At 32.9% G+C, this 15660-nt stretch overlaps 1 protein-coding gene across 1 annotated transcript; it reads right to left on the reverse strand.

The window, feature by feature from the left end:
* Positions 1 to 131: 131 nt before the first annotated feature.
* Positions 132 to 11626, reverse strand: LOC114719349 (TMV resistance protein N-like). Its single transcript, XM_028904826.1, has 6 exons — positions 11271 to 11626; positions 2229 to 2654; positions 606 to 1713; positions 369 to 507; positions 235 to 265; positions 132 to 147 (listed from the first exon to the last, which is right to left on the reverse strand). Exons 1-6 carry the CDS (start codon positions 11624 to 11626, stop codon positions 132 to 134), a joined length of 2076 nt encoding a protein of 691 aa, XP_028760659.1.
* Positions 11627 to 15660: the final 4034 nt, after the last annotated feature.

Below are 15660 nucleotides of genomic sequence, written 5' to 3' on the forward strand. Positions count from 1 at the left end.
TAAACATCCAACTGAATCATGAATTCTAATTAAATTTGGGCAACCATCAAGCCACAATTCTCTTAAATTAGAAGCTCCAGAAAAGTCAGGTATTTGCTGCAGAAATTTGCAATTTCTTAAATTCATACAACTTATATTGTGAAATGCCTGCAACACAAATATCAATTTACTTTTATAATTAGGCCCAAAAAAAAAAAAACAAAAGTAAAAGTATTAGGGTACTTATATACTCACCTTGTCAAATGGTTGGAGCAATTCACAATAACTGAAGGACAAGTCAAGATAGACAAGTTCAATTGGGCACAAAGATGGTAAAAATTTGAAAGAATACCCTTTCCATTCCAACCACTTCAAACTCTTTGGCAGACATTTGGGACACTCAGAGAAGCATGCTTTTCTTATCACAAGCATTTTTAGATTTTTCATTTTCGTGAATGCCTCTCCACTCCATTGTATTTCTATAATTTCAGGTAAGTCTAGAACTATGGCCTCAATTTGGTGAGTCCCCTGCCAAAATGAAAAGCATTCACAATAAATTTCAAAATTTACATGTTATGGATCATTTTTTTTTTTGAGAAAATGAAACTGCATGTCGGTGATCTTACCGTGTCTTGTTGCAAGACATGAAGAATGTCTTTGTAGAACCATAGTCTACTACGTCCACCAGGCTCATATGGTGATTCTTGTCGAACGATCTCTTTACCTGTATCTTCTATCAAGTCATGTATTGTTACACAATCTCGTTCAATCTTTATTAGGGATTTATCAATCAACACTTTAATAGCATATTCTAATCGGATTCCACGAACACTTTGCAACATATCATTGACAAGTGCTAATTTCTCACCATTGAAAAAACAAGCCAAGTCAAGGAAAACTTGTTTCTCCACTTCCTCTAAAGTATCATAGCTTAATTTGAAGGCACCCAAAATACTTTCATGCGGAATGCTTTTGAATTGATCCAATGCAGAATTCCAAAGATTAACTCCTTCACCACGCAAGTTAGAACCAATCACTTCTAAAACTAATGGAAAACCACATGAATAATTTATGGCACGATTGCAAGCCTCTATGTAGTTGGAATCCATGTTTTCTTTTTCAAAGGCGTGCCAACTAAGCAACTTAAGAGATTCCTTATCATCTAATTCCTTGACATCATAAATGCTTGTAACACCATGACTTACTAATAATTTCTTATTCCTGGTTGTGATGATGATTCTACTTCCACAACCAAACCAGTTAGAACTACCAGCAAGTGCTTTTAATTGCTCTGATTTGTCAACATCATCAAGAATCAAAAGAATCTTCCTCTTACTAAGCCTATGTTCTATTATTGGTATTCCTTCATGATAGTCACCCAATCTGAGATCTTTCTCCTTAACTAATGTACGTAATAATGTCTCTTGAAGATGTGACAAACCAGTTGGATTTTCAGAATGTTTTCTTACATTAGAAAGAAAACATGAGCCTTCAAAATTATCAGCAATGGAATTATATACAGCTCTTGCAATTGTGGATTTACCTATTCCACCAGCTCCCCAAATTCCTATCATTTTTTTTTCTTCAGTAGACCAAAGATCTAAACAAGAGATAACTTCCTTGGCTCGGGGCACAAGTCCAACTTGATAATCTGTAATATGTAAACGCTGCTGGTTAATCTTAGCAGCAATTTCTTTCGTGATCCTTGTAATACACTCTTGTTCATTTGCAATCCTGACCAATTTGTAAGAAGTTCGCTTTTAGTCAAACTAAACATTAAGATATGTCAATTTTATGTACAAAGACTTGGCTGCATTCCCTATTCCTCCCAATAAGATGTAAGATATAGTTTCAATCCTCACACAGTAGATGATGAAATATGAGAGTGTTGTAGCATTATTTTAAATTCAGTCCCAATTATCAAAGAAATATTGAGTTTATTTTATAAACGATAAGTATTTTTATACACCAGTAAGTGTGAATTTATTGTGTTCTACCTAGTTAATCGAATTCAGCCACCCTAATTATTGGGAGGAATATGGCATGCCTAGAGTTATTGTTTCCCTTTTCTAGAAAAATAAAATTAAAAGCATGTTCTTCGTTGCGCTTTCAAAGAAAAAATCAGCATATTGTTAACCCGACAAAAAAGGAACCGAATTGGCCAGCATAGAGTATGTGTATGTTGTTGTAAGATTGAAATTGTAATTAACTGTACTCATGATGATGATGAAAAGAGTGAGGGAATATACTTGGGTTTGAGATGACAGCCTTTGAGTTCAGCAGCTTGAGACAGAGCGAGCCTCCATTTTTCCACCTTGAGCCTGTTGTCTTTGAATCTTTTCTCCAATCGAGCCAATGCTTTTGCATAGCTTCCTCTGGGACGTCGTAGTTCTGATGGATCCACATAATAAAATACTGCATATATCAACCGACTCTCTTCCTTAAAGCACTCCAGAATCTTTTCAAGTTCTTGCAAACAAAATGTTGAGTTTGCATAGTTTTCTGAGAAAACTATGATGGCTATTCTTGATTCTTGTATAGCTTCGAAAAGCGCGGGTGTGATATTTTCTCCGATCCTAATGAATTCATCATCGAGAAAGGCATGAATTCCACTTTGATGCAGAGCATGGTAGAGATAGCTGGTGAAGCCTAAGCGAGTATCATCACCATAAAAACTAAGGAACACATCATAAGTCCATTGTAAGTGATAGAAAAGACGGTGCTCGATGTTCCATGATTACGATGCGATCGACGACCTCGGAGCTAATCTTAAGCGAAGAGTAAAGGAAGAAGAGAGAATGAAGGGTTGAATAGTCAAAGTAGTTAGGCAGCTGTATGTAACTAAGTGTGTTAAGTTAAAAGTGCTTAGCTGTCATGTTTATATTATAAATATTGTACCCAGAGCAACATTAATGAAATGAATAATTTAGGCACACATCTCTCTCTCTTTCTTCTCTTTCTCTCATCGTGTCTCTCTCTGCTTACCATTCTCTCACATGTAAAATTTCAATTAATTTTTTTTATCCAAAATGCCCTATGTGTGGAAACAGAGTGAACATACATTAATTTAATAACCTTTATTAAATAAAAGTATTTTTCAAAAATATTTTAAATTCAAAACATCTTGAATGATGTCAATTAATTGTAGGCAAATGTTTTGATGAAAAGCCAAGGGAGTAAATAAATGAAAGTGAGGAGAAAGAAGCTGAAAGATTTCCGTGAATGATGGAAGAGGGAAAAGGCGAAAGATGAAATTCAAAAAAGGTATGGAGACAGAAAATAGTGGGAATTCATTAAAATGGTAAGAAGCTAGGGTATGGAGTTGTTGGTGAATCCATCATCGTTCACGCGCGCCCTCCTATATAAATCAATTAATATATATACTGACTTAAATTTTAAAATTAAAGTTGAAGAAATATTTTTCAGGTGTTTAATATACTGACTTTACATGCATATTAATGCAATTGTTATATTATAAATAAAAGAATTAGTTGATGTGTCATACATATTTTTGCCACATTGGTTGTTTAACTGCTTATTTTGAAACTTAGACACACACACACACTTTTACATCATTATTTTGATTGGTATGTTTGCTAAATGGTAATAGTTGACTGACTTAACACTAACAGGCATAATATTTTTGCACTATTTTAAAACCTCCATGTATATTTTTACATATCAGAAAATTTTATAGTGTCAGATGCATATAAAAAAATATTTCATAGATAAACTTGCACATTAATCCAAATATATACTACGTGAAAAACTTGTGGTATGTTAATTCAGTTTAAAAAGAGTGCTATTTTTTTTCTTTCTATTGGGTGTATTTTCGGTATTAAGATCCCAAAATATCTTATATTAATTAGAAGACCATATGTTGCTCGAACACTGAAAAATTCTTGGAAAAAAGAGAGTAAAGATGTTCATATTTTTTCTATATTTCACACCGTTGGTCTCATCTAATCTTTTGTCTTTTACTCAACTACACTGCATTGCTTGTTGCTTACATTTTTATATGAGATATTCATTAGTATCTGGTAAAAGGGTTCATTTGACGAAATTAACAAGGACATTTTTGTCAGGAAAAATTAATACACTAGATGATATAAAAAGAGCTCTTATAAAAAGGATTTAAATTAAACAAATCTCATAATAAAAGATTCCTATAGAAACAACCGCCTATCTGTTTTCTTATTTTGAAATCAATTTTTTAATTTTAAAGAAAACAAAAAAACCTGTTTAGTTGTTAATTTTTAATTAAATATTTTATAACAAGATATAAATATGTTTTTAAAAACAAAAAAATCAAAATAACTTTTACATGTTTTATTGTTTTCTATTTTTCTGTTATGCTTTGTTATTTTTCTTAATTATCCTTTTCACTTGGGGTCATGCTCACTACTTTGCCTCTTGTATTCTACGGTGTTTCTCAGTCCTTTGACTCCCCATCTGTCGTCGTTGCACTCTTCACTTTATTTCTCATATTCTATCAATTCTTTAATTTTTCAAGTTGATCTTAAGAATAATTGTTCCAAGCAAGTTTTATGTTTTTTTTTTCAGATGCAAATTAGTGCCCGCTGTCTTTTTGTACCGTCGTTGTACCTACCTTTTTTTTCAGAAAATACTAGTAGTGGGCATATCATGAAAATGGTAGGAAGCTAGGGTGTGGAGTTGATGAATCCATCATCATTCGCACGCGCCTTCCTATAAAAATCAATTGATATATATACTGATTTAATTTTTAAAATTAAAGTTCAAATATTTTTCAGGTATTAAATACACTGACTTTACATGCATATTAATGCAATGGTTCCTAACTTCCCATATTATAAATGAAGGAATTAGTTGATTAGTTGATGTGGCATACTTAATTATTTCGCTACATTGATCGGTTAACTGCTTATTTTGAAACTTCTATATGTACCCTCACATCATTACTTTGATTGGAGTGTTTAGACTTAACATGAATGACATATTTGCACTATCTTTGAACTTTCATAGATTTTTTTGCTCGTAAAAAAAACTTCATGGTGTTAGCAACACGAGAGAGATCATTTGAAAAATCATGTCTGCCACTACAGGAAAGGAAGGTTTATAAAAGTTGTTGAAAATAGGAAAAGGTGTGGCCGGGTAGCTTTTTTTTTTGTGTTTAGTCAATTGACTAAGCAGGCGACTCCTTCAATATGAGATGTTATTTGAGCATTCATTAATAAAGAATCTTTATTAGTATAATGCTTTGAAAGAGGACTCATCATTTCACACTCACCTACCCTATATGAAATAATTATCGTAGAGACTCATTTATCTTTTACAAATCAATGTCGAAGAAGTATTTTTCTGGTATTATCTTTATGATTTGTGTATATATATCTCTATCATTGACTAGCCTACAACCAGCGATCCAATTGTTGAATAAACTGAGACCTGTAATATAAGAAGGAAAAGAAGTGTTTCGTAAAACATTGTTTCTTTCGCTCATGTATTTGATCTCAGCAAAAGAAAATGACTCATTAAAAAAAGATTATTGTTCTTACCAATCTTTCTTATTATGACTTTTCGATGACCTTTTCAATTTGTCATATGCATACACAAGTTTTCTGACTCGTAGAGTTAATTGGCTTTTCAAGATCATTTTCAGATTTTATACTCATGTTAATGCAATTATACTGTAAAGGAATTAGTTGATGCAGTATGCAGATCGATTTTTCTCTGAAAAAATGCTAGAGGACACGAATTGGTTGACAGTGCAAACCTTTTTGTTCCCCATTTGATCGCAAGAAATTGGAGAGAAATGCAAGTAAAAGTAGAACTGTTTGCGTGTTTGGTTGGTTGGGTTACTTTCTTGGGAAAGTTTCCATAAAAAAAGATGAAAGTGACTTATAAACAGCTTTACAATCATAATTTACAAACTATGAGGTAAGTATATAAGAGAAATTTTGTTTTGACTTATATGAAATGTATTTATAAATGCTTATTTAAGTGATTCAAAATAAGCACTCCATAAAACCATGATTTTTTGAACCACTCTACCCTTTTTAATCTAATATATGACGACTTTATCCTTTTTATTTGCAATTAATCCTAATTTGTCTTCCCCATCCCTTCATGACTGAGTGCTGTAATTATCTTCCTCTTTAAATTGCTCGGTTTAGTTATATGAAATTAAATATAAGAATTATAAACTCTTAACAAATTACTCACGTAGTATTTATGTAAATTTATTTGAGACACTAAACTACGTTAAAAACTTGCAGTATCTTAACTTGGTTTAAAAAGGTGCTCTTTTTTTCTCCCTTTCTATTGGGCGTATTTTCGGTATTGAGATCCCAAAATATCTTATATTAATTAGAAGACCACTATATTGCTCGAACACTGAAAAATTGCTGAAAAAAATTAAAAATGTTCATTCATGGTTTTTATATTTCACACCGTTGGTCCCATCTAATTTTTTATCTATTACTCAACTACACTTTTTATTCGAGATGTTCAGCACCTGGTAATGCGTGTTCATTCGACGAAATTAATAAGGACATTTTTGTCAGGAAAAATTAATACAGTAGATAATATAAAAAGAGTTCTTATAAAAGATTTAAATTTAAAAAAATCCTAATGAAAGATTCCTATAGAAAGAAGAAAGAACCGCCTGCTTGTTTTCTTATTTTGAAATCAATTTTTTATTTTAAAAAAACAAAAAAAACTTGTTTGTTTGTTAATTTTTAACAAAATATTTTATAAAAAGATAGCAAAATGTTTTTTAAAACAAAAAATTCCAAACAACTTTTACTTGTTTTATTGTTTTCTATTTTTCTCTTCTTCTTTGTTTTTTTTTGTTTTTTAATTATCCTTTTTACTCGCGGCCATACCTGCTACTTTGCCATGATCCCACTGGGGACCATAACAGCAGCGGAGAGTAGTCGCTCTCGAAAATGACGCCGAGGGATGACTCATAGGTCTACTTGGTGTGAGGGAAATTAAATAAAAATGAAGGAAAGAAAATTTTTTTTAATGAACCTGATTTGAAAAATTAAAAGAATAAGATTAAAAGTTTTTAATTAAGTCTTCTGTCTCTTTTATTTTGCATTTTTTAATTAAAATTTCAGAATCATACTTCTCCAATTTTTTAAATCTGAGTTTATAAAAAATTTTCTTCCTTTCTTTTCTTTCAATCTTTTCGTACCAAACATAAGATAAGTGTCCGGAGAAATTTTCATAGTTGCTCACGGACGGAAAAGACGCAAAGGATGGCATTAAGAAAAGGTGGGGAGAAAAGGACAGCGGGCACCAAGGAATATGGTTGGAAGTAGAGCTGGTAAAACGGGCTAACCCGCGGGTTGCGGGTTGGCCCGTGACGGGTTGTGGGTTATCCGGTGCGGGCTTAAAAGGCCCGTTTTCTGGCGGGTTGGCAAAGGTGGGTTGGCTCAACCCGCCAAAATTTTTATTTTTATTTTTTTTTGTTTTTTTTAAAATTTTCTTATTTTTTTAAATGTTAGCAATTATATATAATACAAAATAAAAATACTAAAAATGATATAAAATATTAGAAACATCCAAATAAAAATTACAACACAATAAAATACAAATAGTATATGATTGTCCAATTTTCCAACATGATAATACACAAGTTCACACTTTTTTTTTTCAATGAAACCAATGAGCAATATTGAATAACCTTATTTATCTAATTATTTCTAATGACAATAAAATTTGAAGTAAAAATTTGCTTTACTTTTGTCTTTGTTATCTATTTTTTTTTAAAAAAAAATAGGTGGGTTAACCCGCGGGTTGGCCCGCGAGTTGGCGGGCCAACCCGCCGCGGGTTAGGGTTATGGCGGTGCGGGTTCATATTTTTCAGGTGGTGGCGGGTTGGCTAAAGGCCAACCCTAACCCACCTCTTTTGGCGGGTTGGCGGGTTCGACCCGCGGGTCCAACCCATATTACCGGTTCTAGCTGGAAGCTGAGGAGTGGAGTGTAAAATTATGAGAACTTTTGCAATATAAAACAAGTGGCGGAAGAAAGCAGGAGCTGTTCCCTTTTGACTCTTTTTTTTTTTCTTTTTCTTTTTAAAACGGTGACTTTGTGGTATAGTGACATTAAGCGCCTCTCCTAAATCTCTTTTAAGCACGAGCCTATAGGTTTTCTGTATATGTGCTCCTTCCCCGAGATTAAATGGACCAAGAAAAAAAAATAATTATTACTCTTTTGATCTTATTTATAAATTATTTTTTCAACATATTTTATACAAACTAAGAAAAACCTTAAATTTTATTAAATTTTATTTAAAATTTAACAACTTTCTAAATAATAATAAATAAATTGTAAAATTCTACATCCATGTAAAAAATTTATCTCAATACTCTATAAATAGAGTTAAAAATTATTTTCTTTCTATGCCCTATAAATAGGACCAGAGTAGTATTTGATATGGATATGGAAGATGACATAATAACTGCCATGTCCCATAATTAGATTCCTGGTTGCTTGCTCCTTCTTCAACTATTAAGTTTTTGTCTTCATAAATGGATGGTTTAGTGAGGCAGCAGCAGGGCCCCTAGGTGGGTTTTTGGGGAAACGGCTTTTGAGAAAACCTTTACCCGAAAGGAACAAACATTAAATAGTCAATTGATTTGATTAGGCAGGCGACTCCTTCAATGTGATGTTATTTGGGTATTCAATTGTTCATTAATAAAGCATCTTCATTAGTATATTGTCTACAACCACTAATTAAGATCCACCGTATCTCAGCCAAAATTCATTTGCTTTGAATTTGAGGAATTAATAATTACTCTCGTTTTTATCTTTTCTTATATTTATTTATCCATATATTTTCTAATAACTCTCGTTTTTTACTTCACTTCCTTATTGTTATTATTATCATCATGTATAATTTTTTCCTCATTCCCCTAAAATTTAAATTTGAACCAAATTTAAGCATTTTGCTCTTAGAATTTTCACAATGTTTACATAATTATAGTATGTTATTTTGAAAAATACTTTAAATACTTCAACTTAATTCCAGAAAATATATTAATTCATCTTAAAAGGTTTAATATCATTTTAAGTCAATCTTCCTTGCTTAAATAATTACATGGAATCTCAGTTATCATGAATTAATCTCGCCCAATATTGCATAATTCCTAGTCTTAAAATTGCGATGTCAGAATTAATTAAGCGCTTCTTGCAATAAATCCAATGACGTTATTTAAGGAGTCATTTTCTACTCTTAATGAGCAAAATGCTCCATACACATTACTAGAATGGAATTGATCAGCCATCCTTTCTAGATAGTATTGATGAAATAACCCTGCAATTTGATTACCAATACCTTTGGTCCTAAATATAGGAGCTAGTTATTGTTGGGAGGATTGTTTTGGTTCTAAATGTAAGATCCAAATCTCTTTTGTCTGCTATATTCCCAAACCACCCTATAATTAGACTTTTGTATGATTTACAAGCTATGTTAATGATAATCCAACGTAAATGATTGAAAGAAGGGGTATTTTTAGAAAACCAACACAATTTTTTTGATGGATAACTAACTTATTTAATTTCTTTAATCTATGTGAATCAGATAACTTCTGTACTTAGAACCAGGAGGAGTATCTTGCAATCTCTACTAATGAGAAGTTTGGGTATGTGACAAATGAAAAATTCAAGATTCTCATGTTTGCTAGGTCATAATGGAGATATCATTCTTCATTTACATGTAAGTAGGCATCTAAGTCTTACAAACATCATGCAAGCAAAGTGAAACCATGATAATTCTCGCGGAATATATAATTTGGAAACTACAATCCTAGGTTGCCATCATCATGAATGATGTTTCAAATCACATTTGCATTTTCCATCAATGCAAAGCTAGTATCTAGAAGAACACTTTCTCCAAGCTGACAAGCAGATACAGGCATGATAAACCCACAGCTAACAAAAATGCAGGGGGCACTCACATAAGCAACATAAGAACAAAAAGAAAATAGAAGAATTGAATTGCAGCCTCTGCACTCTAAAATTTATTCAACCCTACCTGTTTAGATTGGATTATCAATAGTCCCAAATACCAGAGAATTAGACCAATCCTAGTGGATCCTCCGGACTTTAAGCACTATGAATGGAACTAAATCAATGGCCGATGACACGGACTATAGCTGAAAACTATTATGGTTCAGATATATGCAAAAATTAGATTACTTCTGTGGATTAAATGCATAATAATAAGACAAAAACACGCAATCCAATGCAAATAGTAAATATATCATATTATTGATTTAGATTTTATATACATATTGATAGTTTTTCGACACCTTATGTCTACAGCCGCTGCCGTATAAGATGTAGGAATACTAATTGTCCTATTAAAGGTACTTTTTGTGCATTAAACTTAGCTGACCAAGAAACCTAGAAATATAATCACTTTAATATTTTCCCCACTACAACGCACCAGATGACCTTGACTAATTGATTTCGGCGAACCGACTATGGACCAAAAATGATGATATCTAAGCTGGTTGCGATCCAAGTAATTTCAGAAAACTGGGGTAGGAAGACAAAAATAACTGCTAAGGAGAAGTGATTGTGAACATTGTCTAATCATAATAGGTATGAAAATAATAGGCAAACTGCAAACTGATGGACCTGAAACTGCTACACAAGCCCAATAAAACAAAAGATAGCTTTACACAATTGTCTGCCAAGTGATTTTTGGACACGAGAAAAACAACAAAGACGACACAGCAGCGTAAAAGTTAAGCATGAAATTTATACCAGTAGGACCAACATTAATATACTGGTCTTTTTTGAACATAATCTGACAAGTTTGTTTCAAACATGAAAGTGATGAAACAAAGAAAAGCCTTAAATCCAAAATAAGAGGAACACAAAATACATCGAATTTGTCTGCCTGAACATCTTGAAATAGCATCCATCTTAGTAAGCAGGTGCCACGTGATACCAATTTAAATATTAACAAGATCCATATACATTACTAGAGATCGTTATAAAGCTTTTTAGAGATATTTAGCATTGAGGAAAGCCCTGTAAGTAAGTAAGTATGCTAGAGACTAAACGTCTATACGTAAACTATCCATAGTCTTTCAATTTATAGCTCAACATATTTTTTACTAGCAGAAAATTCTATTGAGAAAAACAAAAAGGAAGATGATGAGTTCACCTTAGCTACTGCCATCTCTACTGCAATCTGAATCACATATAATCATGAACTAAAAAGAAAAATAAGGTATGCATAAGACAAGGGAAGATGCATTTGCTACAATTTACTATTTATGAATTAATACCTTGTTGAAGAAAATGTCAGCCTAAGAAATGCAGAGATAACCTCCTGCTCACTCTGCTCTTTACAAGTGATGTAGGTATCCCGAATACCCCTATCTCTCTTCCACACTTTTTCTCTTAATAACATAGCATCATCTGTGGAAATTTTCTTTTCAAGTGACCAACCATCAAGACTCCAAAATTCCAATGGCATATCTTCCACTGGTTCATGTAGTGCTCTTCTCTTGCTTTCTCCTTTTAGAGTATTAACTGTGTCTTGAAATTCCATCACTGAATCATGATAAAACTGAACATAAGACTGCAGCTCTTCATCTGACTTTTGAATATGGTCTTCCAATAGCTTTATCTTTTGTTGCATTAGTTCATTATATTTTTTTAATTTATCTGATCACAGCTTATAAACATTTGCTTCTTCAAGGGGTTGTTCCAGTTTATCAACCTTTCTTTGCAAGTCCTGATTTTCTTGCAAAACTATTGTAGCTTGATCAGCTTGCCTTGTTGCCTTATCAAGTAACGATTGCAAATTTTCAACTTTTTCTGATAAATTCTTGCATTCAACTCTTAGGGTGGATAGTTTTGATACATCTTCTTGAGAAACTGACAATCTTGCTTCCAACTCTTCTACAGCAGATTCCAAAGTTGTGCGTTCCTTTTCCAACATTACTAAATGTTCACCTGTATTCTTGACATCATTAAGCTCTTCTTTCAGTGATTCAATGACATTCTCTAGTGAGGCATTTTCTGCTCTCAATGAGCTAAGCTCCTCAGTAAGAGAATGAATTGTATCAGCCGGAGTCAGAGAGTACTTGTGAATCATGCAATTCAGTGCCTCTGCCTTCAGTAATTCCCTTGCGAGTCATCTCGTTACATGGCTTCTCTAACTGGTTCTCCAGGTATTCCACACGTATCTTCTCCTGGGTGGCAACTTTAATCCGTGCATCAGTCTCTGCCACCCTCATCTCCAACAAGGCAACAGGTTCATTTCCCCGTGCAATGCTTTCTTCTCAGATAGAACTTTTTCAAAGTCTCCAATTGCATGAACTCTGGCTTGGTTTAAAAGACTGGTGTCCGCCACAAGAACTTATACTTCTCAACAAAAGGTAACTAGCCATTATACTGTCAACATGGAGATGAGGGAAAATCGTAAGGGCTTCAAAAAGGCATCTTACTTCTCTCTGCACTTTTTATCAAGCCTAACAGATCCTTGACTTGAATACCTGGCAACCGCTCAGCCTGCTCTGCCCCATCAATTATGCCCTGTTTCAAAGTGAAGTAATCAAAATCATCCATATATTATATAAAAGTAAAAGGTGTGAACACTGTTACTTTACTATTTATTGACATGACTGTTGATCTCTTTCTTCTTCTTCTTCTTCTTCTTCTTCTTCTTCTTGGTTATTGTTGTGGGGAGAACTGATTTCCTCTTTCAAACTTTTGCGTGGTTTTAAAGAATTTTAAATTTCCCTTTGCAATGCAAGGTTGACATTAGTTTAGGGTAATAACAGCATAATTTTTAATATCTATCATTTTCATAGCCAAGTAAGGATACACATGGGACAGTAACTATTTGTCCAGACGCTTGCACTGAAAAGACCATGCACCAATATTCCACCCAGTGTTGAAGAACAATAAAGGACTCATGTTTGAAATTTTGACATTGGTAGTGATACAGAACAGAAACCAAAATTAGTGATACAGAAAGACTGCAAATAAAACTTGATTCAATATCAATATGTCCAAAAACAAATGATAACCAGGCCTATTTTATAAGATTCTTAAAACAATAAATTGTAAAGCAACTAAAATAAGACTACTGGAATATGAAAACAACACCAAATAATAACATGTCCCAAGATTCAAATACCAATATTGAAAATTCCTAAGTAAATCACACCCAATAATTTGTGAACCTTAAATTTCAACATAGATGAATACAAACAAGGTAAATAATATTCAGTAGATGCCACCAAATATCAATTACAGAGAAACCAATATGTAGGAATGTACTTCATGTCATACTTCTCAATTCAAAATAAATTACATCTGCATATGTAGCGACAAAAAAACATTGTTACATTCTTTTAGCTTCCTCTTTCTCACGACACTTCAAAGAGAGATCCATGATATAGAATGATTAACCATGAAATATCTAAATAGGTGGTCTATAGATGTGTGAATGTGAACAGACTAACATCCAAACAGAAAAGAATTGAACAAAACAGACACAATTCTACAGCAGAAATCAGAAGGAATAAATCCACAATTTCAGGCTACATATCTAGATGAAGTAGATACCAAAGGTGCTGGTTCAGCTAGTACAGCAGGATTATTCAAATTCTCCACATCAATATACTGGACATGATCTCTGCTGTCACTAGCCATATCAGTGTTAGCGTCTAGGATATCCTTGTTCAAATTTGGTATGCCATCCAAAGAAACCTTTCTAAGCTCAGAGTCCTCATCTTCACTTGGATGGAGATCGCCCTCAGTGGGAGGGGGTTCATGAGAAGCTTTCTTGATCTTTTGCTTTTTGTGCTGGGAACTGTGAACAGTTGTATGAGTTCGTGCATGCTAACTACCAAATATACAAAATTACTAGCTAGCAACGTATAGTAGGCATTATAGAAGAAGAAACAAAAACAAAATTTAACCAAATACAGATAACTAGTTCTTTTAACTAGGTTGACATTCAATTCCATTGACTACTAGATTACAGTAACACTAAGTGAGAAGGAAAACGAGATGTTACATTTCATGAACAATACGTAGCATTGCCTAAAATAAATTCATTAACGCAATGAAATGAAGTTGTTTTACTTTTAGCCCCATTAGAGTCTCAAAATTAACACATTAGATTTTCAAAACCCTAATAGTTCACTTACCAACTCATTCCGAATATGATTAAGAAATAACAAAAAGAGGCAAAGCATACACAACACCAATGAATCTCGTTTTCTCATGAATAGTGAAAATGAATCACGCTTCAATCAATGAACGAAAGAATGACAACAAAAACATTATGCAAAATCCAACAAAACCATCTCCCAATCCAAACCAAATCAAGTTGGACGAATTAATGGCCAAGAAAACTAATCAAACAAATATACGCTTCCGAATCAACTAACATGTGGTAAAGCAAACTACAAGTAGCACCTGAGATTACGCTGTCGCATTCTATAGGAAGCAGTGAGAAACCGATGCGACGGCAAGGAAAAGCGAACTGCATTAGAGTGAATACAGCTGAGGTGACTTAAATTGCAGCAAAGAAAGCAAGTGGTGAGCTTCGTCGCCATATTTGTTCCTCAAGCTTTGCTGTGTGACTGAGTAAAAACAGCATCAGAAGAAGAAGAAGCAGCCTTGAACCAAAAGCTTCCAGGATTCCGTGGGCACAACGTCTTCGTCTCCGGGACTGGTGAGTGCCACATGGGCTGTGTCTCTCGGGTAAGGAATAATATATAAATAAGGAACAAGACAGAGAGTGCCTGAAATTTGACTAAAACGGAGTGTGATTATGGAGCCGCCTTATCCAAAGATTGACGTTAAATAACCAAATGGCTTCATCCACAGTCTACACAACGTCCAACGGTCATTCATGGGTCCAACGCAGGGCGACCATTTTATCCTCACAATGTCAGATCGGGAAATACCAGCATATTTTTTTGCGCCAACTAGTTTGGGGTGTTGAGTTAGTTCTGCTTTTAAATATTAATTTTCTTTTTGTCTTCTATATGTATAAATTAATATATAGAATTTAATGTTATATACTTGTTATAAATTTTTTGTGTAATTTAAAGTGTCTCAAAATTCGAACCTGTATTCTCTTTTTTATGAGGTCTTACCATTTTAATCAATAACTTATTAGTCACATATTGGTTATAATTAATTAGTTTATCTAATTTTTTTAATATAATCAAATTAGTTTAATAACTCTTAACCTCTTACATCAAAGATGAGAAACGTATGAAATACATATGATAGCTTAATATGTTGCTAAAAAAAAAGGACATATAGTAATTTAATAATTAATTGAGTTAATTATTTATAAAAATTATATCTGTTTATTTTTTAAATGACCCCTTTATTAATTTGTGAAGTTACTCTCATGGTGAAAAAAAATCTTCTAAATATGTATAATTAATAAAAAAAAGTAAAAACAATTATAAATTTAGTAGATAAAGTAAACTCAAATCCTATGAACAAAGTCACTGTGAAAGATATGTCTTACGATGAGAAAGTAATATGCTACCTCCCATCCCGAATATATACTCTAATTAGATATTCAATTTGATTTTAAATATAAGAAACCAATTTACTTTGTCTCTTATAGTTATTCATTTTTTTCCAAGTGACTGCATATGGTAAAGGATTTTCATTCTAGTATAGATGATTAAC

Source organism: Neltuma alba, unplaced genomic scaffold (assembly GCF_004799145.2).
Source record: "Neltuma alba isolate B1F8T4 unplaced genomic scaffold, ASM479914v2 tig00011913_pilon, whole genome shotgun sequence".
In the NCBI taxonomy this organism is placed as follows: Eukaryota; Viridiplantae; Streptophyta; class Magnoliopsida; order Fabales; family Fabaceae; genus Neltuma; species Neltuma alba.

Excerpts from the sequence above, each read along its gene's own strand:
- LOC114719349 (XM_028904826.1), bottom strand. The coding sequence starts at position 11,626 with ATGCAACAAAAGATAAAGCTATTGGAAGACCATATTCAAAAGTCAGAT. Across the intron at positions 2,655-11,270 it reads CTGACATTTTCTTCAACAAG|TTTTTATGGTGATGATACTC; the intron begins GTATTAATTCAT and ends TGTGTTCCTTAG. Across the intron at positions 1,714-2,228 it reads GGCTGTCATCTCAAACCCAA|GATTGCAAATGAACAAGAGT; the intron begins GTATATTCCCTC and ends CAAATTGGTCAG.